At 45.5% G+C, this 22,791-nt stretch overlaps 1 protein-coding gene across 1 annotated transcript in view; it reads left to right on the top strand.

Moving 5' to 3' along the window:
• The first annotated feature begins 506 nt into the window (after nucleotides 1–506).
• The window catches only part of SLC9A2 (solute carrier family 9 member A2), a 34,563-nt gene continuing 12,278 nt past the window's right edge, over nucleotides 507–22,791 (top strand). Inside the window, exons 1-5 of the mRNA XM_029999103.2 lie at nucleotides 507–874; nucleotides 6,493–6,956; nucleotides 12,413–12,663; nucleotides 19,250–19,467; nucleotides 20,822–21,024. Coding sequence (XP_029854963.1) covers nucleotides 607–874; nucleotides 6,493–6,956; nucleotides 12,413–12,663; nucleotides 19,250–19,467; nucleotides 20,822–21,024 — 1,404 coding nt within the window. The 5' untranslated portion in view covers nucleotides 507–606. The remainder of the gene's footprint in view (nucleotides 875–6,492; nucleotides 6,957–12,412; nucleotides 12,664–19,249; nucleotides 19,468–20,821; nucleotides 21,025–22,791) is intronic.

The raw sequence follows: 22,791 nt of genomic DNA, 5'->3' as shown, positions 1-22,791 counted from the left end.
CAGAAGAGACCAGCACCCCCCTCACTACAACCCCCTTCAGGTGGCTGTAGACAGCGATCAGGTCTCCCCTCAGCCTCCTCTTTTCCAGACTGAGGTATACGCGTATACGTGAAAATTACTTTATGAGGACGGATATACATCCACACATCCATACGCGTAGACACACACTCACGCACGTGCATATGCGCATGAAGTAAGTTAGATATACGTGCGTAGCGACAGCAGGACCCGCACACAAGCCCCCGCCGAAGCGACTCCGGCTCCCTCCGTGCCTTTGCGGGCTCAGCCCGCACCGGGCTGGCGGCGGGCAGGAGCCGGCGCCGGCTCCCCCCCCCCCCCCCCCCCCGCACCGCCGTTACAGGGCTGGCGGGGGGGGCGGATTGAGAAAGAGCGGGGGGGGGAAACGGGGGGAACGGGGAGGGGAGGGAGAGCGGGAAGAGGAAGCAAGAAGCAGGGGGGGCAGGGGACGGGAAGGGAGGGCATAGCCCAGTCACCGGGGAGGAGGCGGAGCCGGCGGGGCCGCGGCAGGTGCCCGCGGCGGCGGGATGGTGGCGGCGGGGAGGCTGAGGGGCCGCGGGGCGGCGGGCCCGGCAGCGGGGGAACGCCATGGGCGGGCGCGGCGGTCCCCCGCGGCTTACCGCGCCTCTGGTGCCGGTGCTGGTGGCGGTGCTGGCGGCCGGGGCGGCGGAGGCGCGGGCGACCTCGGAGAACCAACTGCCCGGCGCCTCGGCCGCGGGCACCGGCCCCCCGCCGAGCCCCAGCGGCACGGCTTTCGAGGAGACGCGGCTGCACGTCTTCACCCTGGACTACCCCCACGTGCAGATCCCCTTCGAGATCACCCTCTGGATCCTGCTGGCCTCCCTCGCCAAGATCGGTGAGCGGGGCCGTCGGGGGAAACGCCAACCCCCCCCCCCCCCTCACGCCCGGTCCTCCCTCTGCCCTGCCGGTGGCCGGGCCGGGGCCGGGGGTGCGCGGTGGGCGGCCGGAGGCCGATGCTCCGCGGCGGGGCGGGATGGCCGGGCGGGATTTGGCCGGCAGGAGATGGGGTGTTGTCGGTGAGGAAAGGTGCGGAGGAGCAAATGGGTTACCCGCAGCCCTCGGCAGCGCGGCGGTAAACCCCGGGCGAGGAGGAGGAGGAGGAGGAGGAGGAAGGTAAAGCCCGGAGTTCACCCCCGTGCGCGACTGCCTTTTCCTTTATCGCCCTTTGAGCACCATCTGCTTTTTCTTAAAATAACGCCGGGTACGGTGGCGGTCTCGGAGCGGCGCAACGGATCGATGGAAAGCAAATATTTATGAGGCAGGGCAGAGGAAGCCTCCTCATTATGCTTCCCACCATTCACTTATGTCCCGAGCAAGACAAAAAAAGACAGCACCGAATGAGTAAGGAAGGCCACCTCTTCCCTCATGTGGAAAATATTTGTATTGCATAGTTTCCCTGTGTTTTCTGCAGCTGATACATAATGGTTTTAATTAGCTTTCTAGGTCCCAAACAGAAGAGTGAGGACACTATTATAATCTAAAGAATAGCACGTAAAGGTGTACTGGAGAGCCATTTAAAAATCGGTAAATCTCTGCAAATGATGAACTTTGTATCTTCTTAACTGGAAGATAGTGTAAGGAATAAAGCCGTGGGAACAACAAAAAAAAATGGTTTACTCACACGCCGGTTGTTTGGTCCAGAAGTCTGATTTTGCAGTTCAGATTTCAAGAAAAGCTATGATCATACTAATTTTGATACAACATTTTGATAAAACTTCGACTTCTGCTTGTGACATTTAAATAGACTGTGTCACATTCTGGTTAGTGATCAGGTAATTAAGATTCTGCAAAACCAAAACTGTGTACTCACCTCCTGCTGTGGCTAGTGGTGTGGTTGGGGGCTGATCCTCTACCCAAGCAACTGGCTATGGCTTCATTACTTTCTGCAGAAATACTGTATGTTGCATCCATTAAGGATGCATGTACCTCGAGGCAGGTATCTTAATACATTAAAGATGCATGCTTAGGCTTGAGTATGTATTTAGGTGTTGCAGAATCAGGTCAGAGTTCAAATACGATACACTCAAGTATATCATGAACAGTAATAGCCAGAAAATACAGAGTTTGGTAAAGAACTTTGCCAGTTGAGTATTGTAAAATTGCTCTGGCTTCTGAGTTTAGATACAGCAAGAACTCTTGAATAAGCTAAGAGTAGTGGAAAAGTTTGTGTTTTATTAAAGATTACAGGGAGGCCATCTGAAACATGTAAACACACCTGCGTACACAATAATATATAATTTCTGTAGGACTGTATATTCTGACTATCACGATATTTTTCTAGTGCATAGGCATTTAAAAAGTAAAAAAAAAAAAAAAAAAGGTTACTCGACTACTTCAGTTTTCCAGTTTGACTGCAGTACTGTAAACAAGCAAACAGCATAGATGAGGAAAAATGGATAGAATTATTAAATCCCTTCAGTTACACCAAACAAGAGCCAGTGTGGCTAATCTAGGGCATTACCTCTGCTGTCACAAGCGTGTGTGCGCTGAGCACCGAGGGCCGGATCCAGGAGAGTCCCTAGGTGTGGCAGTGCTCAGCTTCACCACACCTATCTGCAGGCACCCTGACTCCGGGACTGGAATTAGGAACATCCAGTTCTTGCTCCTGGAGCTCCGTCTGAGCTTTCTTATCCAGCGAGTGCATCAGGTAAACCTTCCCGGGACAGACTCCCGTCGCTCCTAAGCCACATTCCCACAGTGTCCATTTTTCACTTGCTCGTGCCTGCTTTTGTCCTGAAGTTTAGCCCAGACGGGCAGTTCTCTGACGAAATGTCGGCTCTGCCACGGCCGAGACTGTTACTAAGAGCGGGCCGTGGGTCTCCGTTGAAAGGAGAGAGGTTTTCCTGCCCGTCTCACTGCCCGTAGCCCCGAGAGCGGCCGTGGGAGAGGAGGCTCGCCGGTGCATTCCTCTCCCCAGCATTTCCTGACGGGCAGCGCAGGCATCTCGCCCCGGTCGTGCCAGGCAGCGTGAAATCCACCTGGAGACTCGCGCACTGCCCGGGAAACTTCGGTGCTTAATCTGGCATCGCAAATTCCTTTCTGGGGCTAGACCCTGAATGCTTACGCTTGGCGCTGCCGAGGAGCAAACCTTTGTGAACGGAGCCCTAAGGTCTTTTCAGCTGCAAGTAGCCCAGAAGGTAGGGTTGCATTTAATAACAGCTCTCACAGCGTGTGAAGGATTCCAAAGACAACTGTATTGCAGCACCTGCTTATCGCCCGACTGGAGCCTTTTTGAACAAACGTGTTTTCGCAGAAGTGTAGTTTCACTGGAGCTGAAATGTTCCAGCATTTGCTTGTTTTTATAGGGGATTTATCTGCAAGGTTTCTTAGATCCTGGCTGTGACCGTGCCGTTGTAGGCTAGGTTTAGAGGGAGCGAGAAAGACAGCATGAGAAAGGAAAAACCTGAAGTTGTCAAGCAGAACTTGAACATTTCGGCAAGGTACATTTTCACAGAGACAGCAGAAACCAGGTGCTTTTTATTCCAGCATAGAACAAGGGCACATTTTGAAATCTAAGAAATTGCCTCGAACAGAGGTGTTAATTTCTGGCTACCTCTACTTATTTATTCTTGTGTGGTGATACCATATAGGAGGTACGTTACTCCCACGCCAATGGACTCCTTGAGTATATTAGGTGGGACCCAGTGCACCTGAAGTATGCTGCAGTCCCTAGGCAGTGAGACTAGTCTACTTACCTCCCAGTTTCGCTTAATTGTTATGCCACCAAACCTACAAAACGTTGCCTAACTGATCCAGGTTCCCATTACTTCTATGTTTAATCACAAATGCACCATTAGAAGTGTTTCTTTTGGGAACTGAGCTGATATCCTTCCAATGCTTCTCTCCTGAAAAAAGGTTTAAGCTGTTCAGAGGGTCTCTTGGAAGACTCTCCTATAATCTGAAGTACACTTCTCAGTGGCATTTCTAGCATCAGAGCGCACTGGATTTCACCCAAGAAGTAGGAAACCAGGGCTCGAAGGACTTTTAGCTTGAAGAACACTGAACTTGCCCTTTAGGCAAGTGTCCTACTGCCCAAACGCCCGAGGGTGAACACCTTCCACACTGTTAAAGCTGGGTCGCTGCATAGTCAGGAGCCCAAGAACAGGGTCAGAGGAGGAGAAAGTAGCTGTTGTCCTGGGTTCAGCATCAAAGTCTGAGTATCCGTGTGCTGGAGGGGATCTGTTCCCAGGGCGCTCCTGCCCACGTGGCTGCGGATCCATCAGAGCAGGGAAGATGTCCCTCGTCCTGCGGGGCACCTGCGCCTGGCTTGACGTGCCCGGGATTCTAAATCCTAGCTCTCTGCCCTTACGTGGGGAAACGCAGCCTGTCCCTGAGCACCTTCAGATGCCTTGCATGGAGGCAGGCAGTCTTTCAGGAGTTTTGATGCTGTTGACATCGATAAAAAGCACATTTAACTTAGTGGGAGCCTTTCCATTACCTTTAAGGATGAGGTGGAGAAGGTCCCAAAAGCTCTGAGAAGGTATGAACTTTCCAAAGAGTGACTTGTGAAGAAGAAAAGAAAAAAACCCCATAATTTTTATTTTCACAATAGACATTTCATTGCCATTGCATTACAACTGGGTGGGATGGTTTTTGTTTTCATTGAAAGTGGCATTAACAAAAATTTCCTCCTCTTCAATTTTTATTGAGAAAATGATTTAAGATACTTATGAAGGGCTTAAAAAACCTTTTCTTTTAGCAAAACCTACTTACGCAGGGGAAACTTCAATCACTGTGTTGGAAATTTTGGCGTCCTGCCACGGCAGAGACTAAAGACAAACCATAAAATGTTCATGTGGAAGTGGCTCAAAGGTGAAGAGTCAAGTCTCCAACCACAAATGCTTGTGTTTCCAGGGTCGTTACCTGTTCTGCCAATACAGGATATTGGTGATTCCGGTTTTGAAGAATGACAGCGAATTTGGCAGTCCTTCTAACAAGTCACATAGGCTGTGTTTCTAAATATTAAAAAGCAGTCTCTGTTCATCCAGAAAGGAAAAAAAAAAATGCAGCTTGAGTTGCTTACTTTTAAAAATAGCTTTAATAGTTATAGAATATGTAAGTAAAAAATCTGTAGATTAAACCAGCTTTCCCCTTGGTCCTTCTTAACCATTTGTTTTTCCTAATTGTAAGTTCAGGCTTTCTTTTACCTGGAAAAAATCCACGATGAAAGGAAAATTAACAAAAGATTGTGTTACAAGATACAGAAGCCTGAAATTGGGTAACTGGATTGGGATACCAAGCTTGCACTAGTTTAACTGTTTCGACTACAGGTGTGATTTTTTACTGAAAATAGTTTTACTGAAATAGACGCCCGTTATTACCACACCCAGTGTTTCTCTGCAGCTCTCATTTAAAATAATTTAAATGCTTTTTAGTTAGGCAGGAATTGTGGGATCTTGTGGGTGTGGATAGTTTTCTGTATAATTATGTGGGCCAAATATAGATAAGGAGGAGCCTGGAAAAGATTGGCATCGCTGGGACCTGGAATGTGACCTTGGTGCATAAGGTTGATCGTTCCATTAGATTGGCCAGAGTACGTTCCTTCAAAACTTTTCCCATTCATTACCAAACGTAGCTTCACAACAGCCAACTTCTACAAGTAGTGGGAGTCTTTAAATCAAAACTGCATGGCTTTGAGAGTTTTAGTAGGCTAAGGAACATTCAACCATTAAGTCCTCATTCAGAACCTTTTTTCATTCATTTTTTCAGTGCTTTGCACAGATTTTTATGAGAGAGTCCTGACACTACCACAGTTCATTAATACAGAAGAAGGAGCACAATAAGACAGGCTGCAACTTATTGTCACTTTATGGAAAACATGTTGCTGCTTCTGAAATTAATTTGGAGGCTCTGCTAAAATTAAAAGAATGATTGTGCCTGTAAATGCTTCCTCCTGGTGGCTGGGGAAGTGACCATGGGTGACTGGGTGCAGGTCGCATGTGCTAGTTCCCCTCCCTAGCTTTGAGACGCTAAAAGACTTTTAAAAATTAAATTAATGTACTCCTTAAAATCCTTTGTGAAGCTGTGCATGGAGGAAGGGGTAGTTAGCATGCTTTTTTTTTTTTTTTTTCTCTATCTAGATGTAATTTGCCCTAGAAAATTGGATTGGGTTGTGTTTGGATTGTGTTTCTGGAGGATTCCACATTACAACCCCCCCCCCCCACTTCCACAAACAGAACCCTTGCAGACAGTTGCCCCAGCCAGCCTAGCTATTAACTGGAACGTCTAGCTATTAAATTGTCTCTCCACCAAATTAACTCAATTAACTACCCTAGCTGACAGATTTGCCTTGACCTGTTGTGGTGGTCCAGTTCAGTCTTTGCAATGAAGATGAAATTGCCCTGCGGTTGCTGTTTGTTTACTGTAGAAACTAAGATAACAGAATCCAGAATAAACTTTTGGATTCTGTACAAATAACCATTTTACTTTCTTGTGTTTGAATTTCCTTTGAAGGCTTTCATCTCTATCACAAGTTGCCCTCTATAGTACCTGAAAGCTGTCTCCTCATTCTGGTTGGATTGCTTCTTGGTGGGATTATTTTTGGAGCAGAGGAGAAGTCCCCACCTGTAATGAACAGTGATGTTTTTTTCTTGTATCTTTTACCACCCATTGTACTCGACGCTGGATATTTTATGCCAACTCGTCTTTTCTTTGAGAACTTCGGTACCATATTCTGGTATGCCGTGGTGGGCACGCTCTGGAACGCCATCGGCATTGGAATTTCACTTTATGGAATTTGCCAGATCAGTGCATTTGGTTTGACTGATATCACATTGCTGCAGAATTTGCTCTTTGGCAGCCTCATTTCAGCTGTGGATCCTGTGGCGGTGTTGGCCGTTTTTGAAAATATTCATGTCAATGAGCAGCTTTACATCCTGGTGTTTGGAGAGTCTTTGCTGAATGATGCTATAACTGTGGTAAGTTACTTGATAAATGATTAGTTGATAAAAACGATAAATGAATTGTTTGCATGCCACCCCATTATATCTCTTTGTATCTGGTTATTACTGTTCACTAATAGGTGGAAATCAAGGGGTGCTAATGTGTTTATGTAATTCTCTAAACTTTAGATGTAGAAACTGCAGTAGTCTTACTACACCAGAGTAACGTGTAATGGTAGCATATTTGCTCTTGGCATTTTACTACTTGATCTCTTTTGTTTCTGTATTTTTGAATTCTGTTACTTCTGTAACCTGAAAGTGGAGGTTTTCCTCACCTGCAGAAATGCTGTTGGGGAAGAGAGGGAAAAGGGCCAATGTGGGGTGTCCCAGCGTGTTCACGGGGAGAATGGGCAAATCATGGAGACGGCACAGGACCCGGTTGATGTTAGCCTTCTGCATGTGCCCATCCAGTTGGAACTGCCCCGAGACCACCAGTACGTTTCTCCCAGGCTACAGATGAGATAGGACAGCCATCTGGAGGCAGTAACTTCTAATCATTAACTAGCTGAACTGGGTTTGTGGTGCTGACCTGAGGACAGCAATCTGCAAATTCCATTAACACCCCCAATGCCCCTCATTTGTACCTGATGACACCTTGTCTGGGACATTACTCCCATTTATCCATGCTTTTCTTGAAATCCTGCCTGTGCCAACTATGTCCTGGCACCCTTTCTGTTTTGTGAGACATGGAGGTCCAGTTTTTCATATGCCAGAAGGATCAGAAAGATTCATGAATTGGGTCCGCACCTTCCCTGTCTCTGTCACTGCCTTCTTATTCCTGTCCCATTCTATGCACAATTGTCCTTTGGTTTTCCCCTTTTCTAGGACTTTGCCTCACCTGCTTAACACATATATAGCTCGTCATTTGATCTGAGCCTTGGTACTGATCATTTCTTGTGTGTCCGTGGGAGTACTGTTTGTTTTTTTTTTCACTTACGCTTCATGCTTTACCTGATTCTGTTGCTATCCAGCCAGCTGAATTGCATCCTCTCTTATGAGCTTGCCTTAAAGCCTAGCTTTTCTCATTAGCTTACAGCTGAAACAGCCTGCCATTACTAAACTGGTACTTAAGCCAGTCCTGAAAGTAAGTGGGTGTAAATACTGAGTTTCAAAAGGCTTAGCAGTTCAGCCATGGCTGAGTCTGTCTCTATTCACTTTTAATGGACACTCATGCAGTGGAATTCTTTCCATACAAGTTTTTCTAGGGGAGAAAGGTCTGGTTTTATGTTAATGTCAAACTTTTTTTTTTGGTGGATTTTCCCAACCAAAATAACTTTTTCCAATCACAAGATCAATCACCTTTCCACTGGAGCAGCAGTTAATCCAGCAGGATTTGCTGGGAAAACACCGCATCCTGATGACGGAAGTATTCATGCGTGCCATTGCCCAATGGCAAATGACTCCAAACCACCATTTTTATAGGTGCTGGCATGGCAGTTTAATAACCGTGATGCATGGCTTTCCTGTAGGTGTCATTATTGCCTTCTTTGGAGGTAGTCCTTTCTCACGGCGTGCCTGCCCAGGCGCCCTAACGCAGGGGAGATACTCTGAGTCGTCTGTAGGGCCAGCCCAGCATTTGCACTGACCACACATATATTCATGAAGGAGGGAAAGGAATTTAAAGTACCTTCGGTCTTACTTCCCAGCTATCGCTTAAAGGTAGCGCTTGGCAGGAGGTCAAGTGGTTTCCGCATGCTAAGCATTGGTCTGCTAATGGCTCCTCGTTAGGATTTCGCACACCTGCAATCATGCGGTTATACTTAAAACGTGTCCCAGGCCGTCACACGGACCCCCCGTGGGGTGTCCTCGGAGGACCCTGCCCGTAGCGGTGCTGCCCGGCCGGTCCTGGCTGTGGTGCTGCCGGGATCACGCAGCTATCCGCTCAAAGGAGACCGTGTTTTGTAAATAACTGCCTCTTGCTCTGCCCTTCTTGTGTTACCGGGAGAGCTGATAAAACCAGCTAGCAGGCAGAGCTCAGCACCTTCCAGCTTTCGGCCGCTGGAGCCCTTGAGTCCCACCTGCCTCCGGTGGGATGCGGGGACGAGGCAGGAGGGGAGCTGAACGCAGGCTGGCCATCCACGGGAGCTGCCTAATTCCTACGGCCGCTGCAGTATCAAAAAAACCCGGGGGCTACCCAGGCGGGCAGTGCAGAACAGCGTGGCTTTAGTAAAGATGCTTTCTAAATACTTCAAGCCCTTCCTCCTGCTATCCCGCTTGCACTGCCCGGCTGCTCCTAATAAAAGCTTTTATTAGGATAGCAGTGTCATCTATGCTTTCCCTTTTCAGAAAACGTGCTGCCACACCTTCATTGTAGATACGAAGTGAGGAGTGCTTTCTCTGGAATCCCAGCTCTGCTGCGTTTCTCAGGTGGTCTTTCATGCCTGATAGTTTTTGCGATATGCCTGGGCTTTTGGATGATCCTTTTCCCCCACTGATGGAACTTTGGAGCTTGAATTTGGCCGAGGACAATGTTTGCCAGTTGGCTTCATGTTCAGAGTTGGGGCTTTACCAAAAGACTGGGTCAGTGATAACTAGCACAGGGATATTAAATGGCAAGATCACAGCTGAAGTTAGCAGTTCAAATTCCAATTCTGGGCTTAAAATCACAAAGAAGGAGCCAGTGTCATTACAATAATATTATTCCCATGTTAGAAAACATTACAGCAGTGCTCTGTATTCCACCTCTGCTGAAAACATTATTTTAGAGTGCTTTAAAGTGATTTCAGAATTAAAAACTAATAACTGAGAACTGACGAAAATAAGCAATTAGTGTTTAGGAAGAACAGAGATACTCTGAGAGGAGATTAAAAAGTGATTGGTGACTAATACTCCTTGGGGTAACCTTCAGTGAGTTCAGCTGAAGGATGTTGAGTAAATGCAAATCTTGAACTTGAAAAAAAAAAAAAGTTCTCATACCAAATGCATTACAAAATGCGACTGGAGTTGATGTTGTTTAACTCACCTGAAAGTTTAGAGAGAGCTGTAAAACTGAACTGCTGTAGAGTAAAAGGGAAGTGAACCTGATTTTGATCTCATTTACAGCAGTGTAAATAAAGAACAACAGGAATGAGATTAAAATCATGTTCGTGACGTTCCATAGTCCTAGCTGCTGCTTCTACCATGGCGGTCTGGTTTTGATCCGAGGTACAAAGGAGAACATTGCTTTTCTTCTTTCAAATAACTTACGGCAACAGACTTGAGATTTATGGGGATGTCTGTATGTGGAAACAACAGGCTCCATTCTGGTTGCAGGGTGAATACTTCGCTGTGAGGATGAGGTGGTGTTATGGAAAGGCTATTGCTTGTGTAGATCAAAATTATGTGCTTCTTTACAAGCAGCTCTCTGTGGCCTTACTTTGGAGACTTGCCTTATATATATTTATATAGTTCCTTGTTAAAATATAAAAAAGGCTATTTAAAACTCCAATTAAAGAAAATAGTCATCTTCCCTGATACATACCAAGGGTGTATTCTGCCAGGTCGAATGCTGTAGGTGTCTTAAAGAGTAACACGACTCTGGGGTAGTCCCAGGTTTCAATAAGTGACTCAGAGAAACTCCTCTCCTTGCAAACGACACAAGTCAACAGTATTTTTTCTTCAGTCCGTGATTCATGGAGTCCTGGGAGTCTGTGGACTGAGAGGTCCTTGTAAAGTGACTAACAAAGGCACACCTATTGTCAGTAGGCTTAATTCTGGTATACTTCTCTTCATGCAAATCTGTAAGGTCCACAAATCAAAACAGGTGGAAAACCAGTGGAGCCCAGAACATTGCTTTCCTGTCCTGCATGGGACATGGTAACAAGGAACAGGGCGAAAAGGCTGGGAGTCTGCCTGAGAGCAGCAAGATGAAGGGGTTTTTGTCCAGGTGAAAAAGGACACTTCTCCCAGGTGGACTCATCCTGAGGGCATCATTGTTTTCGAACAAGTAGTTCATGCTCCTGCTCTTGTCCTGTTTCTTGCTTTGTAATGAAAATTACTGGTGACCATGCTAGGTTTGATTTAACCTTCTTTTTTTCCATGCTTGCTCTGGAATATATTTTTTTCTTTTCTTTTTCAGTTCTTTCCTTTCACTTAGCCCAAAGGACCCATAATAGGCCATGTCTTTGCATTAGTCTATAGTGAGAACTTTTACTTCTGTAAGACCTATCAAATTTTGGCCAAGAAGAGCTAAACAACTTACTTTCTGTCATGTGAGAGAGAACAAGACTGCAAACATGACAAATCCCTCCCAGTCGCTATTCAAACACCTACATTGTTGGCACAATGCAAGTACTGATAAAACATTGTTCTCTCAAATAGCATTTCTGATTGAGAAACCTGTTCCGTTTACTAAGAAGTCTAGAAAGAAAGTGGAGGTTTAACTCCTGCAGGCTGTCCAAGATGTTTATTATGAGCACGGTGGCTTAGCCTGTGAACTCCCTGTGATAGCAATAGGTGCCTGTGACCAAGGCTGGGTGTGTGCAAGGGGGCTGTGTAGCCATCACGGTATCGCGTGGCTGGGAGCATACATGCAGCACCAGGCAATGCTTAAATCTCCCAAGTAAGTCTGCAAATGGGGACACCCTTCAAGGTTTCTTTAACCGATTCCGTTGTTGTCTGGTTTGTAGTAACTAAAATACTGGATATTAGAGAAACGTGGACTTTACATCATTCTGTTTCCTGTGTAAAACAAAAGTCTCTCTGGCTAAGAAAATGTGATAATCCCATGGACCCAGTTTGAAGGATGGTTATAAACACTTTGAAAATTAAACTGGGCAAACACGTGGTAACAGGTCTTTTAATGGGACTTAAATCCAAATCTCTCGAAATAATCTAAAGTTTGAAAAGTCTTCAAACCATTGGATTCCTAATGGTTAATAAGTCAGCGAAAGAGCACTCCATGGATGCCATGTTTCTTGTATTCCTTGGGATGGTCACTGTCCACCACCACCCCACCACCCCATGCCAGATGAATCTGTGTTCTGATTCAGTACCGCAGCTCTTGGTGTCTTACGTAAATCAAACACATTTGAAAATAACCTGATTTTTTCACTGATTATGAAACTGTATTTTTTCCTCCTCCTTTTTTATTTCCTTGATTCTGGGGAAAATCTGAAATGGCTGTTTGTGGAGAAATGAGAAGCTCTGCAAATAAATGAATTTAAAGAGAGATGAGATAGATAGATCTATGCTCCTGGCCTGCAGAACGGCATGGGTTAATAAACCTGTCCCATTTGCAAAAATGGGAATAATGATGTTTACCCTTCTTTGTATATCTCTCTGATATTTATGGATGACGAGTAATATGCCAGAGGTAAACAACAGCATATCTCAAAAGTGAGCTCAAGGTAGACAGAGAAATTCAAAGTTCAACATTGAAGCAGAGGAAAGTAATGACATGAAGGGAAATTGAGAAGAGTTCAGAAACATAACGTGCTTTCTTTTTCTCATAGGTCCTGTACAATTTGTTCAAGTCTTTCTGCCAGATGCGCACAATTAAGGTTATTGACATATTCGCTGGGATTGCTAACTTCTTTATAGTGGGGATCGGTGGAGTATTGATTGGAATCCTTTTGGGATTTGTAGCGGCCTTTACCACCCGTTTCACCCATAAAATCCGAGTGATTGAGCCACTCTTTGTCTTCCTGTACAGTTACTTGTCATACATAACAGCTGAAATGTTTCATCTCTCGGGCATCATGGCGTAAGTACCCCAAACTTCAGTAATAATAGCACCCAAGTAAGAATGCCAAAGGAAATTGCAGAGAGGACCAGCTTTTGCAAACTTTGCCATATGGCAGCGTTCCACCGCGCGTGGCAGCGATGCTGGCTTGAGGATTTCCGTCCTCTCCCCTCCCGCTTCCATCCCATTCTCTCAGCTTGCCACCGCACCAGCTGTGTCACTAAAACCGGTCGTGGCATCACACCATAAACCGTATCTTTGAAAGGTTCCAAGTTAAAAATAATCCCTTGTGTTTTCAGTGGGGTTATTTTTAACCCAGGTCACTTTGGGTGACCTGTGTCCTCGTGTCACCCTACAACTAGTCGTAAGGGCACGGCTGAGGGGTGGTCCACGGGGTTGTAGGGGCAGCGGTGGCTGGGAGGGAGTGGGAGCGATGGCTGGGAACTTCACGAACTGGCAATGTATTGTGAAACTACGTCTTACGCTCAGTCCTGTGAGCAGCCAGTAAGTACCGTTCAATGAAGACAATGTATATATCATCAAGGCAAACGCCTGCTGGATTACAAGCGCAGTAAGGATTGGGGGAATGTAAAATTTGCAGAATCTAGTCCTACGGTGATATAACCCTTTAGTTTAGTATCTTGATACGTGTGCCTGTGTGTTACCATGCTCTCTGTGTACATCGTTATGTATACAATAACATTATTCTTCCCGCTTCTAACAGATAAAAATATTTTCACTCCTGGTTTTTCACTCCTGGGCTTCAGTAAAGAGAGAGCACAGCCTCTCGCTTGATGCTGTTTATACTGTAACAACCTCCACTTTAGAAAGAGCCTTTATGACATTTGATACACTTAAACGGTTTGCTCTGGTTCCAAGTAGTATTTTTGAAGGCCAACCTTCTTTAATGACTTTGTATTGTTCTAGTGGCAAATGTGAGTCATTCAGGCATTAGCAGCATAGCTTTTTATGAAAGCTCCGATGTTACTTCTGAGTATCACTAATACTTGATAATACCTCATCTGATGATTATCTTTTAGGAAAGTGAAGAGAGGTTTGATATCATAGTCATGCCAGCATAAGGTTTTCTGGGGCTGGGAAGTAATTTACACGGAAACTTACAGCTGACGATTGCAGGAGTATAAAAATAGAAACATGCCATGAAACAGGAGGGGTTACTCCTTTAATATAAGTAAAGAGCTAAAGATTGCATGGGTTTCTTTCTCTGATATGAGCCTAAATAAAGTAACATATGCATCCACTTTGACCGAGTTCATAAATGTGCCATCTCTTTCCCTAGCATCTATTCATAGCGTTTGTGTGGTTTCCAGTTTCCTCCACTTCTTAAGTCAAATGCCCTTGACATCCTATGATCAAATACTTAAAGGGCTTCTAAACCAAAAACGTGTGGCTAAACTGTACATGGAAAAAATTGTGGCAGTGTGCATGAAAATACAGATTTGGACATGCTGCATCCAGGATACAATGGAAAGGGCACCATGGGTCTGCTGGTGGGTCAGCGGACCCACCGCGTACCAGTGCCTGCAACCGGCACACCAGTGCTTCCCACGGCACTAACCACTTCTTTCTTTTAATTTCTAACAGTGGCCCCTGAGTGGGTGCAAAACAGAAGGGGAAACACAAAGTATTTTTTCCCTCCAACAGCACAACAGAAAATAAGTTCTCTTTAAAATGTTTTTTCTATGTTTTTTGACTCTAAATGTATTTTGTAATAGCTAACAGAGCTGGATGCATCCGTAACACCCGGCGGGGGTAGGAAGGGCTCTCTGCAGCCGTGTAGTGTCTCGGCTGTCAGATATAAAGCGTGCCCTCTCCCAGCAGTGCTGCTGAGGGCCTTAGAGCTCCTGTCATCTCCCCATCCCCGTGGAGTAAATCTAGCCCGTGCTTTCCACACGTTGTTGAGCCTTGAACTGCAGAGAGCGTTTTGCTCTCTGTCACAGTGCAACACGCACCAGTATTGGGTTCCCCGTCGTTTCCCGCAGCGAGTGACTCCCGGCAGGATTGCTTGGGTCTGACTTCAGCGTCAGCCCTCCTTTGAGCGTGGAGTTGGACCAAATGACCTTGGAGTGTCCCTTACAACCCGGATTGTTTATTCATTATATGCTTCTGCGGCCGTTTAGAGTTCAGCCTATAGGGAATAATTGCCTGAGCTCCCCTTTTTCACCCATATCCATGTGAGTCTGTTAAACTACCGATTCCCACTTCCTCCATAACCAGGTTCGTAAAGATACTCAGCGAGACCTTGTGGTTACGTGCTGTACCGTACTTTAGGGGGAGGACATGAGCAGGAACGTACAGTGTTATCAAATAAATAAGGTACATACACGGAGTGCCTCATTTCTGTGCAAGTAGGAATTCCCAGGCAGAGGAATAGAGGGGAATGAAAGGTGCTTGTCTCTCTTCTGGTAAGTCTGTGTCCTCGTTCTGAGGAAAAATGATTCCTGAAGCAGCCGTGTATAACCCCTGCGCCAGGTTACCTGGCTGAAATAGCGAAGGGACTGAACCACGTCCCTGTGAGCTGCAGTGGGAAAGTCCTCTTCAGAAGGAGAGGAAAGAGCTTCTGCTGTAATTAGAGCTGGGCTTGAATCAGGATCGCAGGTGTAAAACATAGAGATGTGAATCTGAACTTTATTTGCTTGGTTCCATTTCTAATTATAATGCTGCATTTTCTGCTTACTAATTCTCATAAAGCTCTCTGTGAAGCAGCAGAACTATTAATATATGTTTCTTTTTTTTTTTTTTTGCAACAGTGAATTAGCAGGCTGAAAGGAACAAACATTGAAACGACTGTAAATTTAGTAGGTCAAGGAAACTTGAGGCTTGAACCCAGTGGCCTAGTTTATTGCAGTCATGACAGAAACTGCACTGTTTGTACAGGAGATCTTTTATTCTTCAGAAGCACAGAAAGTTGCAGGTTAATTGCAATTAACTGGGTTTTCCCTCCCCTTCTTGACCAAGGCAACTGCCTCAGGTCACAGAAATGGAAGCCGGAATTAATGTATGTGGATAAGAAATGTAAAATAAAACACACCTAAGCTTTTGCTTTGATTATTGTGACAGCAAAAATTTACTTTGGGAAGAACATATTATAATAATGTTCATAAAGTCTTGCATATTTAAAGAAATGGATTTTATATTAAATTCTAACACTATATTGCTGTATCATTTTCAAATTAAAGAGATTTCAACAGATTTTTTTCTAATGTAAATAACTGCTCTGAAGAGATACCAGATTCTTAAAGTGAGCAGTGATTAGCTGTGGAATATTACCTACCTGAAGAATAACAAATAACGTAGAGCACTGTTTGTTATACTGGTGAATCAACTCATCCACTAGTTGTCCCTAATTGAATGAATGCAAAATGGGGCTGAAAATAATATTATAAGGGTGTCGCCCCTTTAAATTCTAGTGGTTAAGCATGGTAGGTGTTTTAAGTTACAGCTTGCAAAGATCCTGATTAATCTGGTGACAGATTCTTATCAGACATCTATTTACAGTGTCTCCATTACCTCAGGATCCAAAAACAAACCGTGTCCAGAGCATGCTTCCCCACTCCCCAAGCTGCAGTGCTTTCCTAAATGACTCTAATCGTGAAACCTATTTATTTTAAGAAGGTAATAAACAGTCCTGAGCGTTTTGTTGTGTCTTTGATGCAGACCTGACAGCCCTAATGCTTCGGGCAGTAAGCTGCAGCTTTGGGACCCCGAAACGACCGTGGATCTGGAGACGGCTGCGTTGCAGCTTGCCCACTGCGTTCTTGCTCTGTGGAATTTGCTGTCCCGGCACTTGCCAGCTCCACTGTGTGCGCAGTCGGCCGGAGGTAGCCGGGATGCATCGGACTTGTTGTATTTGTGCAGATTAAGCAGTGCACGCGCAGGAGAGCTGTCACGAGCCGTGACATAACCCGAGATATTTGTAGGTCTGTCGGTGCAGCCTGTGGCTTTTGAAGAGCTGGTCTGCCACTGAATGTGAGAGTTTTGGAGGGTGAAGGTGTTAAGTAGATTCGAGACCCTTCTTCACATATACTTCTGAGGTTGGTCACCAGAACTAGGTGTGAACTGAAGAACCTGGGAATGTCTGACAGCTTCTGGGCTTGGCTGGATGTCCTGGCCAAGTCATCACTCCTTGTCAGGACAAAAATCCATGCATGGCCCAGGTGCTCTCCCACTTTCCCCCTAAGATATGCAGGCACACGTGTTTGTGGGATCTATGACAAGTCCCCAGTCCGAGCAGCTGTGAGCTCAGGATAAGGAGGAGAGCTGTGAAGAGCATCGGCAGTCCGTCAGTCCTGGCAAAAATGCAGGATCGCTGTTGTGCCAGCCACATGCTCAAACTAGAAACGTTACCTAAACCACTGAGTGTTGCAGGGAGGAAGCTTGCATGCTTATGAAATCTGTGTCATTTCTTCCGCGGGGGGATCCCACGTAACCGTGATGAGCTCTGCTTCCCAGACAGCATGCTTCTCTCGGGCCACAGAGGATCTTTCTGGTCCAGACCATGGTGAAACCAGCTGGCCATGAGGAGAGAGCTGACCATTATGTCAGTACAAAAGGCAGATGGGGGTCTGGGATAGTTTTAGCCAAGCTTTCCTTCTTCTTAGTCTTGGAGTTTGCTTAGGGTTGGAGCTAGTTTTTGCATGGCAATGGCCATTTTATTTTGTGCTGACTGGGTCTGCCTCTATCACCAACTGCAGGTGGACAAAAACGCAGGGTGAAGGCCAGGTTAGGTGCACTGTTCCACTAGCAAATCCTCTCCATCTGTATTTGTAAGCCGCTACCTGCCCCATCGGACTGCATCTGTCCCCACATCAGACCCTCTTCCCTGGGTTTTTATTCACCCCGATGTGCCCGCAGGGGCTGTGCGGCTTGACAGAGGTTAGGAAAGTCCACTGTGTCCTCTCCCAGCGTCCACGTGTCCCCCCGGCTTTGTCCCTCAGAAGTAATGCTGCCCAGTCGCTTGGGGGATGTGGGTGTGTTGGTGGGGCCAGAGATCCACAACTGTGTTTCAGCTCTTGGCCGTTGTCGCCAAAGCAGGCCATGCTGGCTCCACGTAAGAGAAGGAAACTTCTGGACAAAACTAACTTTAATTAATTAGGAGAAACATGTTCAGAGTCTGCCAGTGACTACAGCCTCAGCTGCTGTTATGGACACCCTCTTGGAAAATGCTAAGAACGTTTACTATGCTAAGGTCCTTCTGAAGTTACTGCTGCTTCTGGGATTCCTCTTTCTGCTTTGCAAATTTATTTTTTTTTTTAATCCCTTCTTTTAGAGGAAAGAATCTAGACGTGTGCGTTCATAATGTCAGTGAGGTTTTTCTGAGCTCTCCCTCAGTCCGCCTTTCCATTTACACTCACATTCAGGGATGTTTTTGTTGTTCAGAGATGGGGCTCTTGGCTTAGAGGCAGGACATGCTCAGCAGAAGACTTTCTGCAGTGGGATCTCCATGAGATGTGGGAGAGTTGTCTTTAGCTTTTTCCAAAGAGATGCTGGCAAACCTCCCGTCCTCCTCCACGAGAGAGAGAAGTGCGGGGATTTCAGTAGGAGGAAATATCCCCTATGTTGGCAAATAATTATAAACTGAAAACCTGGTGGAACTGGGGTAAATAACCATAGGACAAGTCCTCATGGGCTGTATTCAGAAAGACAACATAAATACACATCTCTCTCTCTGTTTAGGTTTAGTGTATATGGTTTGACAGAGAACTCATACATGGGTATGTATAATGACTTTAACTGGGAAATCAGAGAAGCCATGGTTTTGCCGGAGATAATAGAACCAGGAGCGACAGCTATTTCACAACACATCTTGCCTTAGTTGACCACCCTGATAATTATTAGGCAATTCAGACTGTGCTCCCCTCCGTCGAGGCACCAGCTTGAGGTTATCCTCCAGCCAGCTCTGCTAACTATCCTTAAACCTGTAAACTCTGTAGCTGAGTGGTCCTCAGCCATCCCTGCACCATGGGCAAGTGTACTGAGCAAGTGATGTATAGCCGGTAACGTCATGCTTTGCTTTTCCTGCTGATTAAGAAACTGTTTACTAACACAGGCTCGGAGCACGGACACGTAGGCGTACTTGCAGTAAGCCCTGTCTGTTTTCCCATGTATCGGCCGAGCTGCCCATTTCAGTCATTTGCGGGTGCTTTAAATGTGCAGCAGCACCAGCGTTGGTTTCTGGAGGGAAGCCCTGCCCCAGGACATGCAGTTGCCATCCTGTCTGATGTCCCTCAGCAGCAATAGAAGCAGCAATCCCTGTTTTCGAGGGCTGCCCCTGGCTCTCCTCAGGTCTGCCTCTTTCAAAACACAGAGTTTGAGTGACCCCCTGCACAGATCAGGTGGATTTAGTATGTGGCAAAACTCTCCATATACTGATGTCTTCTCAGAAGACTCCCCACTGTGGAAAAAAAAAAAATCTCATGCCCAAAACTGTAGGTTCACCAAGTCTATAAATTCGAAATTGGTTATGGAATAGGTTGTGCTTTGTATTTTAAAGAGGACTATGGAAAAGTGAATAATATTCTGTAGAAATGAGAGGGGCTAAAAAAGAATCAAGCCAATGAAATACAGGATAATGTTTGCCTTCCAGGATTACAGCTTGTGCCATGACCATGAATAAATACGTGGAGGAAAATGTTTCTCAAAAATCCTATACGACAATAAAGTATTTCATGAAGATGCTGAGCAGTGTCAGTGAGACCTTAATCTTCATCTTCATGGGAGTGTCTACAGTTGGGAAGAACCACGAGTGGAACTGGGCCTTCGTTAGCTTCACCCTCCTTTTCTGTTTAATCTGGAGGGCACTGGGTAAGCAAGTCTCAGGCTACATGTCAGTATTCTTTGCAAATGAAACTTTTTACCTCCTGTCATAGACAGAGTCCCATCAGCCTGTGGGATGGTCTTCTTATTTCTAACATGTCCTAGATCGCAGGGTCAACTTCCACCTTCCCCTGAAACGGAACCCCAAAATCAGTTTGGTCCTGATCCTGCCCATCCAAAGTCAGAGGCAGTCTGCTTGTTAATCAGAGTACAGGTATTTAAGTAAACATTTATTTACAAATAAGCAATTTTTGCTTAAAAGAATTAGCAGTTGTGCAACAATTAAACAAGTTGTGGGTTTTTTTTCATTTATTTATGTTTACTAGCTTTGGGATTTTCCCCGTCATTGGCATAAATAGCATCAAAACAGAAAATGCTGTAGATGAAGTGTTGTTCAGGTATAGATTGTGAAGAAAAAATTCCTATAAGAAACTGCTCGATCCCTCCTGAGTTTGCAGTACTAGCTCTTCTTCTTTTACCTTGAGACCTAAGTGCAGGTCAGGCTCATAGGTCTTAAACCTGCCCCTCGCCCCAGTTTCAGCTGTAATGATTCAGTCCCTCCGTGTGCGAAGGCGACTCGTGCTCTGATCTGCCTCTGCAACCCTACTTCCAGCTCCCAAGTCTCCCTCCAGCACGGAAATCGGGACTGTTTTCCCTCCTGCACCTGCAACCCCACAATTAATACCTTATGCTGAAAAGCAACCAAGCAGCCTGACTGTCCCCCAGCTCCTGGCCCCCATGCTTTCTCCCTTCACCTGCCTTTATACCTTTAATCCTGTCCACCACGTCCCTGGAGCCTTTGCCTTCGGTGCACCAGCGTGCACGGGCATCTTCTCTCTCCATCCCCAGTCCTGCATCCTTCTTGTCTGTGCAAGTAAAATGAAGTGAGTGAATAGGAGTTTGCAGGATTCAAAGCACAGGGCGATGGAGGTGACAAGCCAAAGTGTTCAAAAGCACCTCAAATCCTATTTAAAAAAAAAAAAAAAAAAAAAAAATTAGTAGTCTTGGTCTATACTGCCACAGAGAATTATTGCTGTTCTAGAGGTGCAGAGTCTAGCAGATAGCTGTCTTGTGGAGATCAATTAGCTGCTTCAGGTCCTAAATCCAGCTGACCTGAGGTGGTTGGCTCACTAAAGGTCTTTAAGATGATGCTCCTTAGGCATTTTAAATTTTTCTTTCATGGTGTCTTCAAGCTGCTAAGTGACATTTCATTTGTCAATAATATATAGGTAAGAAGGAAATAAAAGTGTTTTAAAACAAATATTGGCATCGTGGGGGATTTCTGTGTAATTTAATTTCCCTTTTTTCCCCTCCTCCCTGTACTCCTGTTTTTTTTCCTCAGGTGTTTTTGTTCTGACTCAGATCATTAATGTGTTCCGGACAATTCCTCTCACTTTTAAGGACCAATTTATTATCGCCTATGGAGGCCTCCGAGGAGCTATTTGTTTTTCACTTGTATTTCTGCTCCCTCCTGCTGTGTTTCCCAGGAAGAAATTGTTCATCACTGCTGTTATCGTGGTTATATTCTTCACCGTTTTCATTCAGGTAATGCCTTTCCTCTTCTGGACTTCTTCTTTGTCTGACAGCTGGTAAATAAGCAGTGGGTAGAAGAATAAATGTCCTAACTTACTGGAGGGAACATACTTGAAGGTACTCTCTATGGTTATAGCTTAAAAAAAATGCTATGCAGACCGCAGACAGGTAGCAAAAGTATGCCAGATATTAAGTACTTACACTAACATATAAGTAGTATTAATCATTTAAGACCCAGTGGGGTTGGAATAGAGATAAAAGATAATCTGGGTACAGCCCCAGCCCTAATTCCTTGTTAGAATATTTAAAGTTGTGCGTTTACTGCGGAGTTGGGTGTTGGATGCGGTGCACAGCGAGAGGTGGGCTGGAGTGTTTGAGCCTGGGTGTTAGGCAGTGATGCTGCAAACCAGCTGGACATCCATCCCAAAGCACCAGGTGTGCGGAAGAACATGAAGAACTTGTCTCTGGTGTCAAGCTGGCCGCGGAGGGCTGGTCAAGAGTGACCAAGAGAGAGGGAAGTGACTGAACCCACCAAAATGTAGAGGCGGCTAAGCCCATCAAGTAAACGTGTCAGGCTAGTCATTATCCAGAGCGGTGGGAGAGACGTGAGACGCTAGTACATGGAATTTCAGGTCTGTGGGAAAAAAAAATAGATTTTTAGCCTGCCTTTTACATGCATAAATGTGCCATGGGAAGTAGCAAGTATCTGTGCTCGTGCTTGGGAAAGGGCAAAAGGTGGCTGGAGCAGCCGGAGGTCAGTTAGTTGACCTTGGTGTGTAAACTATGAAAACTGATTTTGAAGGGTAGAATAATTTAAAATACGCAGGTAAACGGAACGTGTTATGAAATGCAACATAGTTTACCAAAGGGAAACCTGGTATCATTGTTGAGTAAGGCATTTTATTTTCTAGAGTAATCTGTTTTTACTGGACTATTGTAAAATCTTCAGGGGAGGGGGCTACATAGGAGATTGTTAGCTTAACTACTCATTAAACTGAGGTTTAGATTGACATTAGGATGATTGTAAGATGAACGAGGAAGGAACTGAGGGTTTCTCCTATAAAAGGAAATGGAAGCATATGGTTCTTTGGGTCAGAAGGGACCTCTGGGGGTCTCTGGTCCAACCCCGTGCCCAAAGCAAGGCCACCTTCAAAGGTAGACCATGTTGCTCAGGGCCATGGCAAGTTGAGTTCATCCATCTCTGTGGATGGAGATTCCCCAGCCTCTCTGGGCACCTGCTCCAGCGTTCAGCCACCCTGGTCAGATAACAGGCTGATGAGATGTTATTAATGGAATTCCTCAGGGGTGGTTCCTGGGGTTGGTTTTGTTTAATATTCTCGTTCCTGACCATGGCACATAAACGTAGGAGTTTTTTGTTGCTGATGTTTCTTGATGACAGGCTTTGGAAGGTGTTCTCAGGGTGACAGCGATTTGGGGTATCATGTAGGAAGAAGAGAATAACTGAGGGCCAATATGATAGCAACAGAATGAACTTTAACATTAAGTGCAAATGTGTTCTTGCTAGGACTTTCTTACTAGGGATTTCTTTTATGAAATGGGAAACTTACTTCTGGAAAAAAATAGAAAGGGAAAAACACACAGGTGTACTAGTTGATAACGGGGTAGAGTTTAAGCCACCAGTGCTGTGGGGACAGAAGAAAGGCAAATCTGATCTTAAGACATACTGAGACAGGTATTTCCATTAGAGAATAGTGTCATGTTCTAGAGTGATCACGGGACTGGTAAGCCTGTTGTGTGAAAGGAGACCAGGATGCCTTG

This window comes from Aquila chrysaetos, chromosome 23 (genome assembly GCF_900496995.4).
Source record: "Aquila chrysaetos chrysaetos chromosome 23, bAquChr1.4, whole genome shotgun sequence".
Taxonomy (NCBI): Eukaryota; Metazoa; Chordata; class Aves; order Accipitriformes; family Accipitridae; genus Aquila; species Aquila chrysaetos.
Note: the sequence above shows the minus strand (reverse complement) of the source record. Positions and strands in the feature narration are given on the sequence as shown.